Raw genomic sequence first — 14,324 nt, forward strand, 5'->3', positions numbered from 1 at the left:
TATTCTGCAGGTTAGGTGCCGAATTCACGTGGGGTTTTATTCAGGACAGATAATCAAATGCAGCACTTAAAAGGCAGGTTGGGCTGGGCACAGTGGCTCATGCCTGTAATCCCAGCACTTTGGGAGGTGGAGGCGGGCCCAGGAGTTCGAAACCAGCCTGGGCAACATAGCAAGACCCCATCTCTACAGAAAATTAGCTGGGCGGTGGTATAGTCCCAGCTACTCGGGAGGCTGACTTGGGAGGATCACTTGAGCCCGGGAGGTCAAGCCTGCAGTGGGCCGTGTTCCCACCACTGCACTCCAGGCCTGCGCTCGGGCGCTCAGGTGTGCACGGGGTTCATGGAGTGGCTGGGTCTAGGGTGGAGTCTGTTAGGAGGTGCGGGGGCCGTTCTGCCTTTGTCCCAGGCTCTGCCTTCGGAGGGAAGAGTCCTGGTTCCCGCCACCCACTCCTGTTTGTGTTTTGCGTTTTGCAGGGGCGGATGTCCACGCGAGGGACCCCCGCCGTGGGATGTCTCCGCAAGAGTGGGCCACTTACACTGGCCGCGTGGATGCCGTTCGCCTCATGCAAAGGCTGCTGGAGCGCCCCTGCCCGGAACAGTTTGGGGAAAAGTACCGGCCGGAGCTGCCGCCGCTCCCCGAGGCTGCGAGGAAGCCCGCGGGCTCCAAGAACTGCCTGCAGAGGCTCACGGACTGCGTGCTGTCCGCGCTCACGCCGCGCTCCGTGCGGAGCCCGGAGGATGGGGGCGCCCTGGACCACATGGTCAGGATGACCACTAGCCTCTACAGCCCCGCCGTGGCCATCGTGTGCCAGACCGTGTGTCCCGAGAGCCCCCCGTGCGTGGGGAAGCGGCGGCTGGCGGTGCAGGAGATCCTGGCGGCGCGGGGGCCCCGGGCGCATGAGGCGGAGGAGTCTGGGGGCGCCGGGCAGCGCAGGCGGACCAGCCCGGCAGACGCAGGCTCCCAGGAGGGCTCCCCAAGAGCCAGCCTCCCGCCCGCCCCGCCGCCGGGGTCCCGGGGCCCCGCCGCGCCCGCCCCGCGGAAGTCCAGCCTCCTGCCCCTGCAGCGCCTGCGGCGGAGCAGCGTGCGGCCCGGCGTGGTGGTGCCCCGAGTCCGCGTCTCCAAGGCGCCCGCGCCCACCTTCCAGCCCGAGCGGCCGGCGCGGAAGGGCAGCACCAAGGACAGCGGCCACCTGCAGATCCCCAAGTGGCGGTACAAGGAGGCCAAGGAGGAGAAGCGCAAGGCGGAGGAGGCCGAGAAGAAGCGCCAGGCCGATACGCAGAAGGAGAAGCGCCCGCCGCCCTGGAAGAAGAGGACGTGAGGGCCTGTGTGCCCGGCGCGGGGTCCAGGGCAGGGCGAGGCCGCGGGGCTGGGTGCGAGGAGGAGGCGGCTCCGCTGCGCTGGGTGCGAGGAGCAGCACTGCTGCCGCGCGTTTCCAGGCTGGCTGTCCAGGCTGCTCCCAGGAGGGGGCTGGGGGAGCCACATCGATTCGCCTGTCACCAGCCCGCCGGCAATCAGTACACCTAGCGGGCATGTTGCCTAGAAGGCTCCTTTTAGAGAACCTCAATTAAGATTTTTTTTTTAAAGATCAATTTATCAAAGGGCATTTTCTGCGTAATTTTGTATTTTTAATCATTATTTATCAAATTTGCAACGTTTTACGAGTGATAGGGCCCCTTGTATCCAAAGCAGTTTTAATACACTTGCCCGAAGACCTTTTGTTTAAAATACTGTTTCTAGCGATAAATATTTATGGTATCTTTATGAGTTCACACAGAAATCCTGGGATTCTCCTTTTTTTTGGGTATTTGCTTTGGTGTTTTCTCCTCATCGTGGGTGCATGTGCACACTGAATGTTCTTTTTAATTAGATGAAGTAATGCCAGATATTTCTATTTGATGGAGGCATTGACTCATTCAGACACATGATCAAGTGAGACAGAGAGATCAGATGTTATTGTATCTTTTAAAAACTCTTAATACAGTAATATATTGGAGAAAAACATATTGTCAAATTATAAAACAATTCAGAGATAAACATGTATTTATTGCTAGAATTAAGCAAGGGGTTTTAGATAAACTGGATTAAAAAAACTTTCACTTATTAAAAATAGGAGAAAAAACTGTCATTTGATAAAATGGGGGCAAATTTAGCAAATGATTATCAGAAATACAAAATTAAGCCATACGCGCTCTTAAGTAAATCAAATCCAGATATCCTTAAAATGCAAGAAAGATGTAACAGAGCCAGGAGCCCAGAACGATGCAAATTACAGGAATGGGAAGGAGGTGGTTTTTAGAACAGGCGATGAGAATGGAATAGGAAGTAAACTTGTTTTCGGCAAATTCTCCTGGAGTGGACTGGGGAGCCCCTCCTCCAGACTCAGTTCCAAAGAGTCCCTTGTGTGGCTATTTCTTTTATTTTTCCTTTGAGGACTGCACTTAGTATTTAGTTCATCCTCATGCTAACCTCATAGAATTTCCAAGATGTGGAGCCTTGGGCAGGGCAGGACATGGGTGTGATTTGCCTTGGGCTGCAAGCTCTTGGTGAGAGTTTTATGTCCACACTTTTATCTCCAAAGTGACATGGAGATCACTTTTCTCAGTGATCCAATTAGAATTTATCAAAGAGCGTTTTCTGCATAATTTTGTATTTTTAATCTTTATCGGATTTGCAGCATTCTAATTCGGCAGGGCAGGGTATGAAAGCTGGAAGCTCAGGCAGGAGTTTCTAATTGTAATGACTCTCGCCATGTGGGTTGTAGAGTGTCTGTCACATATGCACTTTATTTCAGTATTAGTTTAAATACTTGGACGCACATGCTCACAGGCCTATTTGGAGGCTCTGTACTATGACACCTAATAACTCTAGGTACGTCGTGATACGGGATGTCTGTCTCAGGACACAGGCAGGGCTGGCGCAGGCTTCTCCGGGCTTCCTTCCTCCTGGCACCATCAGGCATTGAGCAACCAGGAATCTTAAACTGGCCTCTCCAAAAGCTCCCCTGAACAGGACTGCAGGCTGCACACAGGCTAATGGGAGATTGGTGTGATGATGATACAGTGTTTAAGATCAGACTTCTTGCATGATCCCAAAAGGCACTCTGATGAATGCACAGGGGACTAGACCCTCTTAGAGAACTGCAAATATTGGTTGACTGAGTCACCCTCGTGGCCAAGGAGTTGGGATTGGTCATGTCCCCTTCAAGCAGGTGGGGACTGTGACTGACACTGGTTATCTTTGGGGGTTGTCTTTGCTGAATCCTCTGGCATTGTGGCACCTTCCTGCCACATGTACATAATTCACAGCATTACCAAGTCACCACGAGCCCCACCCTCACCTCTGTCAACTGAGGACCACGCCAGGCAGGACCACGTGGTCTCCCAGGCATGCCTCTGGACACCAGCTACCCCTGCTGCGAAAGTTCTCAAGGCATTGGCTGGGGGAGCTAAGCCCTGGGCCTGTCCTGCAGCTCCGCAGGTGACTGCGCTCAGCCTGCATGGAGAACTGCAGTGCTAACACTGTGATTGCGAGGGGAGAGGACACCCATCCCGAACTCCCACAAAGGGCTTCGCCTACCCAAGAATGTCTCATTGTCATGGGAACAGCCGGGGTCGGGCAGCTTCTGTGCGGACTGACGTGGCATCTGACTCTTGGAGCGTTGCCAGGCCTCCTGCCTGTTTCCACTGTGGGAAGTTGGCACTGGGAATGGTATGGAGTCCCCACTTCTACCCTAAGCCTGGGTGTCTGCTGCTTCCACGTCAAAAATGGACATTTCTGGTCCTGCCAAGCTGCTACCTCACCACAGCCCATGCTCACAGTCTCCAGGGCAAGCAAACGACTGGTGATTTCCCCATGTCCCACGCTGTTCTGGAGTGGACACGTTGCGGCCCTGCGCCTGATGTGTTCCAGCCTTGTCCAGGTGCACAGGAGACCCTGGGGCCAGCACAGGGCTTGTCTGGTCATGCTCCTGGCGTCCACAAAACAGCTCTAGAGAGACCCGCATTTTGAAAACCCTCCCGAGCCAGCAAGCGTGGGGCAGGACATGGATTCTTTTGGCAAATCTGAAGGTGAGCTGGCCACTTGTCTGGTGAGGGGAAGCTGCTGTTACCTGGCCAGTGTTTGCAACTTGAGGGAAAATGACAGCTTCATGGAGGGCTCTGGTGGGACTGGGAAGCCTCACCTCCCAGGCAGCTTTGGTGTGGCCTCAGTGGGAAGATCGGATTTTGAAAACCCACCAGACCCAACTGAAAGAAGGGCCATTCCTGATTGAGTTGGAGACTCCCGGGTCCCTCTCTCTAGACTCGTTCTAGCCGTACTCTGTGGGCAGGCCCTCCCTCTGGTGCATGAGGCAGGTCCAGGCAGCTTCTGTGGCCGTGCCTGTGGCTGCTGGCCCAGCTTCTCCCTTTTGCCATGCAGAAGCAGATTTGCTGGGAGAGGAATTTTCCAAGTCAAGGGACATGCCACCAAGCCTCTTTCCTCCACCTGTGGGGGTGGGGGGACTTCTGCTCTTGTTTCCTCATTCTCTTTGGAGTGGACATCAGAGGGGACAAGCAGGCCCCCAGTCAGGCTCAGGGAGTGAAGGAGGCCAGGGAGGGAAGCCCAGACGATGGGGAAATGGAGCCACCTTGAGAGGGGGTGTTGTGGGATCAGTGTCAGGGTGATCTGATGGGCCAATTTATACTTAAGCAACGTTATTATGTTCACTTCTTTTGGGTAAGGGATTCCTCACGGGAGGTGTGGTCATCTGGTCCCAGAGGTGGAGAGAAACGCCCCCTCGTCTTCCTGAGCCATTTGGAAGCCCTTTCTTCTAGCTCTAGGTACTGGTAACACGGGCCCCTCAGTCTTAGGATGTGGACGGGGCTGGAGGATACAGGCTTCTTGTCCCTTCCCCACTTAGCACCATTGGCATCTGGCAGTCAGGGGCCTCCCAGTGGCCACTCCAAAAACCTGGTGTCCTTGGAGAACATTTTTCCTGTTTGTTTGTTTTCAGTGCTTTGAACAGCTGCATTCACTCACTGAGGGCTCGCCCTCCCTGCACCCGCCATGTGGTTCAGGAGGGAAGGGAGCGATGGGCACTGACCCCTTCTCCTCTCCTGTCAGTGGCCACCGCAGGGCCCCCTCTGGCTTTGTCACCACGTTCTCCCGCCCTCGTCACCTCGTCGCTTCTTCCTTATTCACTTTTCCTTCCTTTGCCTGTTTTCTTCTCCCAGTTGGTTAAGTTCTTGATCGTTCCTGGCACCACCTACCCTGAGGTCTACCAAGGACAGAAATGCCAGGACCTCTGTGAGGCAGTGTGGTGTCCCTGTGGGGTTACCATGGTGGGACCTCCTCGACCCCAGAGTGAATGAACGGCTGGCCAGCCAGTGTCTGTGCTGATGGCTTAGAATTACTACACAGCCCCTCCTCTTTGCTGGGAAGGGAGAGTCAGCCCAGCCCCTGCTGCGCACAGGGATAGGGCTCCCTGATGTTTATTAACTGTAGATAGTGAATTTCAAGTTGACAGGTACCTTCTCAGGGATTTATATATAAATGTAGTTAGAGGAAAAGTTGAAGTCTATTTTACTACCTTTTAGTATTTGAGTAAATTATAGTTTAACTGGACAGAAGAAATATTTCTCAGACAATGTCTATGCTGCTGATTACAACTGAGGTGCCTGGAGCTCACCCCCTGAGGGAGACTTCCTTGGTGATTAGAGATTTGGGACTCTGGCAGCGGAAACGGCTTTAGGGTGGGTGTGAAGTCGCTTCAATCCCTCTGAGTTGCCTCTTGTGGATGGAACGTATGTGTCAACAACAATGAAATCCACCTCCGTGTGCATGGAGGTGGCTGATGAGAACAGACGGGCCAGTCCTCACTCTTCCCTCCAGAGCCAGCCGCTCTGGTCTGACGTTGGAACACATGAACTAACAGTGGGTGCTCCGGTCTGACGTTGGAGAACGTGAACTAACAGTGACCATTTTTTTCTACTTGCTTCTGTGAATAAAGTGTTCTACAGTCAGCCCAGCACTAAACTCATCAGAAGGGAGGAGGGCACGGCGTGGAGCTGCTCATCTGGAATTACCTTGGTGTGCAGAGGCTGTCCCTTGGCCACGCTTGGAAGACGCAGTGGGAAACGTCATGGGCTTCTTGCTTCCTCTCAAGCTCCAGACTCCTGGCAGTACTGGGGACCTCAGGACTATCGAGATCAGAAATGCAGTGGCTTCATCTCAGCGTGGCCACTCCTGAGACAAGAGGCTCCTCCTGGGATCAGGAGAGAGGAAGTTCATGATGTCAATTGGAAAACAGGATTTATGGACGCAGAAGAGGGGCTGTGCTTTTCAGAAGTGGGCCCCTCTGCCCACTTCTCTCCCTGCTGTCTGCAGTGACCAGGTTTCTGGAGTGGAGAAGAGCCTGTTGTGAGTGAAAGAGAAGCCCCTGGGGTAGGGCCAGACCCCGGGCCTGAAAAGGATGCAAAGCCTGCTGCTTTCAGGAGTTGGGAAGAATTATGGGTACTGAGCGATTATGATGAAATGCATCCCAGAGAGGAAATGAATGGGCCTTAGGACGTGGGCCTGACACACCCCTGGTAGCCCTCCTGCAAGAACACTACACTGCCCCCAGCCCGTCGTCCACACTACATGACGCGGGAAGGCTGTCTGTCCATCCTTACCCTGGGGAGCCACGCCTGCTTTGGGGAGTGAGCTGCAGCCCTGACGTGCGCCCTGTGTTACTCTCTCCCCAGATGGGCCCAGAGACTCAGGCTTGCTCACTTGCGCCCTGACACAGCTCGCTGTTCCCCCGGTGGTCAGTCTCCCTGTGCTGTGTCAGCTCCCAGACACCACTGGTCTTTCACATGCTACAGCATGAGCCCTCCGCCTCCCACGTGGGTAGCTGTGTAGATTCTGCACCTGGCAGTTGGCGATTCCCCTTGGAAACCACCGGGGGGCCTGGTCCTTGGCTTCTACTGCAGCCCCTTTCCGTCGGCACCTGCCTGGAGGGCCACGGTCTGTGGAAGGACACGGAGGACACTGACCATGACTGATCCGTCTGAAACAACAAAGTCACGTGGAGGACAGCTGCAGTGGGGCGGATGCCAGTGCAGCAGGCATGCCAGGAGCTGCCGAGAGCTGACAACGAAAGCGGTTCCTGCCAAGGCGTGGCTTGCACCCCCACCCCCATGCTGCCCCGTGCGCACTTGGGTCTTGCTTCTGCGTCGGTGTAACTCCAGTCAGCTGCTTTCTGTGCCCTTGCACTCACGGGTTCCTTCATTAACACTGTAAATAAGTGGCTAAAAAAAAAAACTCCTCTGGACGCTGTTTTTGAAAGAAACAGGATAAAGAAAAACACATACACTACCTGGGTTCATGTGACTAATTTTCGAGTGACTCGGTTGAAGGCCGGTGTTGCATACACGGTTTCTCATGCTGACCCAGCCCAAAATAAGACTTGATAAAAGGCACAGCCCTCGGCAGCAGGCAGTGCCAACCTGGACGCCAACACTAAGGTGTGAGTGTGTGCGCAGGCAAGCACGTGAAATGAACTGAAAGGACACTTGGGCTTTGTGCTGGCAAAGGTGATGATGCTGCCGTTGCTTGGCTGTGGGCTCCAGGCAGGGGCAGATGGGACCTGCTTTGATGGCGTGCTGTTCAGTGGACTTGTGGGGTCTCGCATGGTCCCAGGACCCACTGTGAGCACCCTGCCCACTGTGGCACAGAACACAGCTGGAGCTGTTACAACACAGGTCTTTATTAAAAGGCAGGGTTGACCCAGGCGGCTCATCTAGAACCCCTTTGGCTCATCTAGAATGCCTTGGCCGCATGGAGGCACTCAGATCCAGGGCCCCAGGCCCAGGAGGGTTCTTTCCACCCTGGAAGAGCTCCCCAGGCATTCTGCCCTCAGCATGTGGCTGCGGATTACCCTCAGAATCAACATCTCCTTGAGGAAGCCCTGGTATTTTCCCAGGTCTGCCTACACGTCAGATACTCTAATCAGTGCTAACACAGTTCGGTTTTTGAGGGAAATAGTTTTGTCATAATACTACATCCTTCTATTGTTTTCAAATAAAAAGGAGAAAAAATGAAGCTATCCATCAGGTAAAGCAATGGTCCACATTGGCCGGATGCTTTATGAAGTTTTGGGAGATCGGAGTGGAGGCACCCTCACACCAGTTTTTAAGCAAAAGTTCTAGAAGCTGGTTTAGAACTGCACAGCTATGGATACACTCGATGAAAACTGCAAAAGGCGATGGCAGGCCCAGAAATATGACTAGCAATTATAACCCTTCAGATGAACAGTAAAAGCCAATGTTCTGGAATTCTCTTTGTTCTGCCTGGCATTTGGGGTGTCCAAGGACCTGTGTTTTTAACAAAGATGACTTTATCACCATTCTAAGGATTGAACAGATTCCTGCACAGGGTGCCAGGTTTCCAGTTAGGTCCTCTTAGTATAAGCTCTCTTCTGAATGTAAACCTATTTGCATTGTCGTTTCTAAAAATCCAGTAGGTTTCTGGATATTGTAAAGATACTGAGTACAGATACAATTGTATAAATTTCATAGTGTTTTATTTTGAGGTGAGAGTTTTGTTAGAGTTTATAAAAGATATTTTCCTATTCAGACCTCAGGGCTATTTTGGGACCTACAAATAAATGTGATTCCCAGCAGCTTCAATTTTTGATATTCAAAAAGTTAATAATCTTTAAATTAAATATAATGTGATATTATTCAACAAAAAGAATGTTTTTCCCTTTTAACTTCTAACAAACTGTGTATCTAATGTATAAAAAATATGGAAAAATTGTGGTAATGTAAAAATGTGGGAGAATTGTGGCTAAAGAATAAAAAAAATCACTTGCTAAATAAAACATTCTTATGGTCCAAAAGTATATTTGAATAAACTTAAGTGCATATAGAGAATGAAACAATGAAATATGCCAGGATTTCCACGTCACTTCCTTCTTTTCATTGAAATAGATGTGCACTTTCTTATTGTGACAAACTTCCACTTTATTTTTCAAAGGTAAGATTTAAAACTTGTGCGTTCCCCACGAGTAGTCTGTCACATGATCTCTTTACAATTCGCTTCTTTCCAGAAGAACCCATTGGCAGGTGGGCATCCTTCATGGCAGGAGTGTTGCCATGAATTTACGTACACACGTAAAAACAAGAATATAGTTCCGTTTCTATGTGTTCTTTTACCTAAACGGTGCCTTGTACAGGTGGTCTGTCAGTTTCTTTAGTTAAAATATGTCCCTAGAGAGCTTTTTAAATAATTTAAATACTAGTTTTATTTTCTTTTGACAGCTATAAAAGTAATACACAAGTATGGGAGAAAAAATTTAAACATTGTACAAAGCTCTCAGATGAAAAGTGACTTTACCTTCCCCGAGGACAGTCCCTCAGACCAGCTACTTGTACATCCTTCTAGAAATATCTATTTTTTTTTTTGAGACAGAGGTTTACTTTTGTTGCCCAAGCTGGAGTGCAATGGCACTATCTTGGTTCACTGCAACCTCCACCTCCTTGGTTCAAGTGATACTCCTGCTTCAGCCTCCTGAATAGCTGGGATTATAGGCATGTGCCACCACACTCGGCTGATTTTATATGTTTCAGTAGAGACAGGGTCTCTCCATGTTGGTCAGGCTGATCTCAAACTCCCGACCTCAGGTGATTCACCTGCCTTGGCCTCCCAAAGTGCTGGGATTATAGGCATAAGCCACTACGCCCAGCCTAGAAATATCTTTTTAATGTGTTCTTCCCTCTATGCTGTGCAAACAGGACCCCATGGGACATAGGGTCCCATTCACTCACTCACTGTGTTTTGGGGAGAGCTGTTGGCTCCCGCTTTGTTCTTTTTCATTGCTGTGTAGTATTCCTCAGCAGAAGTGCACCATGGTTCATTTAACCATTTTTTCATGGACTAACTATTCAGATGGTCCCAGTTTTTACGATTTGCTAGTAATGAAGATCCTTGTACCTACCGAATTGTATACACAGATGGATGTCTTTTAATATAGGACTGCGGAAATGAGATCTGCCGGATTTAAGAGAATGTGCGTTTTACTGCTGTAGTCACTGCCATGGCGCCCTTTTCAAAGTTCTGCGGTGTGCCCAACCACCAGCAGGGGGCGAGAGAGGCCCTTCCCCATAGAGAATTGTATCTCGTTTTAATTTTCATTTTCCCAGTTGTTTTGAGACTGAGCATCTTTTCACGTTTTTCAACCATTTTAATTTCCTGTTTTTATACATTTCTTATTTATATCCATGTCTCATTTGTTTGTTTTTTCCTAAGGATGGCAGTGGGGGGTTGGAATTTTATTTATTTATTTATTTATTTATTGAGACAGAGTTTCACTCTTGTTACCCAGGCTGGAGTGCAATGGCGCGACCTCGGCTCACCGCAGCCTCTGCCTCCTGGGTTCAGGCAGTTCTTCTGCCTCAGCCTCCTGAGTAGCTGGGATTACAGGCACGTGCCACCATGCCCAGCTAATTTTTTGCATTTTTAGTAGAGATGGGGTTTCACCATGTTGACCAGGATGGTCTCGATCTCTTGACCTCGTGATCCACCCGCCTCGGCCTCCCAAAGTGCTGGGATTACAGGCTTGAGCCACCGCGTCCGACAGTGAATTTTATTATTTTATTTAAAATTTTTTTTTAAACAGTCTCGCTCTGCCACTCAGGCTGGAGTGCAGGGGCGCGATCTTGGCTTACTTCAACCTCCGCCTCCCAGGTTCAAGTGATTCTCCTGCCTCAGCCTCCAGAGTAGTTGGGATTACAGGGCTAATCTGTGTAGTTTTAGTAGAGATGGGGGTTTTGTCACGTTGGCCAGGTTTGTCTCAAGCTCCTGACCTCAGTCGATCCACCTGCCTTGTCTCCCAAAGCGCTGGGATCACAGGTGTGAGCCACCGCACCCCGACTCTCCGTTTTTGTTTCACGTTTTGGTGTCACTTTTCGTGGAGGTTGATACGTATTTGGGATCATATTTCATTCATGTGGCGTGCAGTTCCTCTTGTTTCATCACTTATTAAGGTATCTTCTGTGGTGCAGAAGATTTAAATTATGACTTAGCCAAATCTATCAAACTTTTCTTTTTTTTTTTTTTTNTTTTTTTTTTTTTTTTTGATATTTGCATTCTGTGTTGTTTTTTTTTAAGAAGGCCTTTCCAACCCCAAATGAACAATCTTTTTCTTCTATGTTTTCTTCTAATGACTTATAGGTACTTTGTTTTTCCCTTTTAGCTGAAAGACATGTACATGTATACACAACTCGTTTAGGTTATATTTGATGAGACTGAAAATAACCAGCCCCTGTTTATTTGGGAAGCTCCATTCTGAACATAGGAAATCTGAAGTCTAAATCATTAAATATTATAATCCTGTGTGATTATTAAGGGTCTAAGTAGGGAATAAAATTTTATATGAAACTTTGTCCTAGAGCAAGATTGTTATTGGAGATTATTTGTGCTCATTTGTGAAAGAGCAAATGATGCGTGTATGCTGGGTGAAACATTGAAAAGGAAGGTAACACACAAGGCAGGACCACAAGAAATCCCGAGAACTGGGGTGGGAAAAGGGAAGTGGGGCTGGGGAGGGCTGGGAGAAGGGTGGTCTTGTCTCATTCATCTTCCTGACTGGAGATGCTGGACATTCCCTCTCATGGAAGACGGGAGCACCTTCCCGGGAGCTTGCCCAGTCCAGCGGCCTCCGGGCTGTGCCTGCCTGCACTGGGCTGAGTGGTGGAGAACCTCTGCTGAGGATTTTGCACGCAGCCCCTTATGCTTCTCCTTCACCAAGGCGCTTCGCGTGGTCTTTGCTCCCAGCAGGTCGTGCCTGCCATGTTCTTTGCTGATGACCAGGCTGGTTTCCATCCAGGGACATGAAAGATGGCCGGGAAGCTTGCAGTCTGCTGACAACTTTGATGTGCAAATTGCTCACGCAGAAATTGTCAGCTTGCCAGCCAGGGGCTTCCCCATCCTGAAGGGTCACTGTTCCCCCAGCAGGGTGGCCTGGGCAGGCATGGAGAAGGGGTGACAGCCCCGGGCAGGGTTAGCACCCCCAACACTGGCTCATATTGCCTGCCCAAGCCCTTTACTGCTCTCCCTTAAAAAACCAACTGAAACGTAGCAAAAGGTTAATAAGTTCTTTGGCTAAAAATAATTAAAATACATCAACTCAAAAGCACCTTGATATTCCAAAAGCACTATTTAAAAAACAAGAAAATGGGCCGAGCGCGGTGGCTCACACGCGGTGGCTCACACCTGTAATCCCAGTGCTCTGGGAGGCCCAGGCAGGCAGATCACCTGAGGTCAGGAGACCAGCCTGACCAACATGGAGAAACCTCGTCTCTACTAACAATACAAAATTAGCAGGGCGTGGTGGCGCATGCCTGTAATCACAGCACTCGAGAGGCTGAGGAAGGAGAATCACTTGAACCTGGGAGGCAGAGTTTGCAGTGAGCTGAGATCGTGCCATTATACTCCAGCCTAGGCAACACGAACGAAACTCTCAAAAAAAAAAAAAAAAAAAAAAATCAAGAAATCAGTTGGCTGCAAGGAAATTCTTCCCCTTTTAATTTGCTCTTATTTAAGAAAGAAGCCTTATTAATGGCCACAGCCTAGATGAGAAGCTGGGCCAAGGGAGACAGGAGGGGTCAGGTGCTCTGTACTAAAAAAGGCGGCGGAGTGTCCTTGCTCCCAGAACAAGGGGGGCCTTGGGGAAGCCCCTCCAGCCTGGGCTGAAGATGCCGGTCTGTGTCCTGCAAAGACGGCCTGCCCTGGTGTCCGCCCTGAGCACCCCAATGCCCCTGCACCCCGTTGGGGGCCCTGACCTCTCACCCGCACTCCCTCTGGGGCCTCAGGCTGGAGCTTCAGTCTCTGTTTTCCTCCCTCCTTTTCCCCACGCATCCTTGAAGAGCCTTTTTTATTGTCCGCAAGTTGAATGCTGACTTAGCACAACTGAACCAGTGGGTGGCTAAGTGGGTTATTTTCTGTTGCACCAGTGTGCTCTGTCTTGAAAGTGGTCTCTGCTCTATTTTTCTGGAGACAGGGTCTGGCTCTGTCACTCAGGCTGGGTGCAGTGGTGGGATCTTGGCTCACTGCAGTCTCAACTTCCCAGGCTCAAGCCATCTCCCATCTCAGCTTCCCGGGTAGCTGGGACTACAGGTGTGTGCCGCCATGCCTGGCTAGTTTACGTATTTTATGTATAGTTGGCATTTCACCACGTTTCTCAGGCTGGTCTTGAACATCTGTGTTCAACTGATCCTCCCACCTTGGCCTCCCAAAGTGCTGGGATTACAGGCACGAGCCACCATGCCTGGCCGGCCTCTGTGCTTCTGAGCTCATGGCTTCCCAGCGGAGCTACTGAAAGGTATTGAGGAGTAATGTCTCTTCCTTTGTTCAGGAGAAAACCCGCTCTGGCTTGGCCATTGTGAACACATGTACCAGCTTAGGTTTACCTGCATATAACAGAAAACCCAGTAACCATCATTGTCACTGTCATCGTCATCATCATCGTGATCATGGCCTATACATATAAAAGAGCCTACTACACATGCTACATGCCAGGCACATAACAACGCCACAACATAGAGACCCTTTCATGCTCCTTTTACAGACGGGGAAACAGATACAGAGAATTCAAGTAACCTATGTCCAATGTGAGTGAATTGGACATCTAGTCTCCATTCACATCTAGCCTTCACCCTTTCTGTGATAGAAATGGATTTGTTGAGGGGCTGTGACAGGTAGGGATTATGCTAGCAGACAGGGACACAGGACAAGACCAAAGTCCCTGCCCTGAAGGAGATCTTTACCTGCATGAGTTTCTTTTCATGCTGCTCTTCTGTGGAGACGCATGTTTCCGTCTCAGCTTTTCATCCCTTTGCCATGCACACTGACCCATCTTAATGTCCAATGCCTAATCCAACGTCTTAGTGCTAGTGAGTGAAGGTACTGACATATAACCCAGGGCGTTCAGCTCCAAAATCTGTACTCTGAACTTTTCTGTTACAACCAAGAAAATAGTGGCTTAAATACTTAAGGGTTTGTGTCTCCATAAGCAAAGTCCAGAGAGTCAGACTGGGGCAATCATGGACCCATGGACCCAGGGTCATCAGGGACCCAGGCTCCTTCTGTTCAGTCATCCTTCGAAGGAGCTGGCATTCCCTCATTGCCTCATGATCCAAAGTAGCTGCTAGAGGACAAGCCATCGCACCTGTTTTCCAGGCAGGTAGAAGTGTGTGTGTTGTGGGGGAACGGGCAAATCTTCTGGATGAGTCAGCTCCCTTTAAGACACCATCCTCTTATATAGCCTTTTCACCAGAACTCAGTCCGGAGCCGCACTTACCTGC

At 50.2% G+C, this 14,324-nt stretch overlaps 1 protein-coding gene across 2 annotated transcripts in view; it reads left to right on the forward strand.

Moving 5' to 3' along the window:
• The window catches only part of ANKRD33B (ankyrin repeat domain 33B), a 107,366-nt gene that overhangs the window by 82,822 nt on the left and 10,220 nt on the right, over positions 1-14,324 (forward strand). Inside the window, exons 4-5 of one of the 2 annotated variants that reach the window (XR_005195229.1) lie at positions 474-6,930; positions 9,209-9,216. Coding sequence is in view for 1 of the 2 variants with exons in the window: in XM_017496948.2 (XP_017352437.1) it covers positions 474-1,318 (845 nt within the window). In the remaining variant the exon portion in view is untranslated. Of the gene's footprint in view, positions 1-473; positions 8,921-9,208; positions 9,217-14,324 lie in introns of those variants that run through there. The other variant, XM_017496948.2, reaches the window with a different exon arrangement.

The sequence above is a fragment of the Cebus imitator genome, unplaced genomic scaffold, assembly GCF_001604975.1.
Source record: "Cebus imitator isolate Cc_AM_T3 unplaced genomic scaffold, Cebus_imitator-1.0 Scaffold226, whole genome shotgun sequence".
Classification (NCBI taxonomy): Eukaryota; Metazoa; Chordata; class Mammalia; order Primates; family Cebidae; genus Cebus; species Cebus imitator.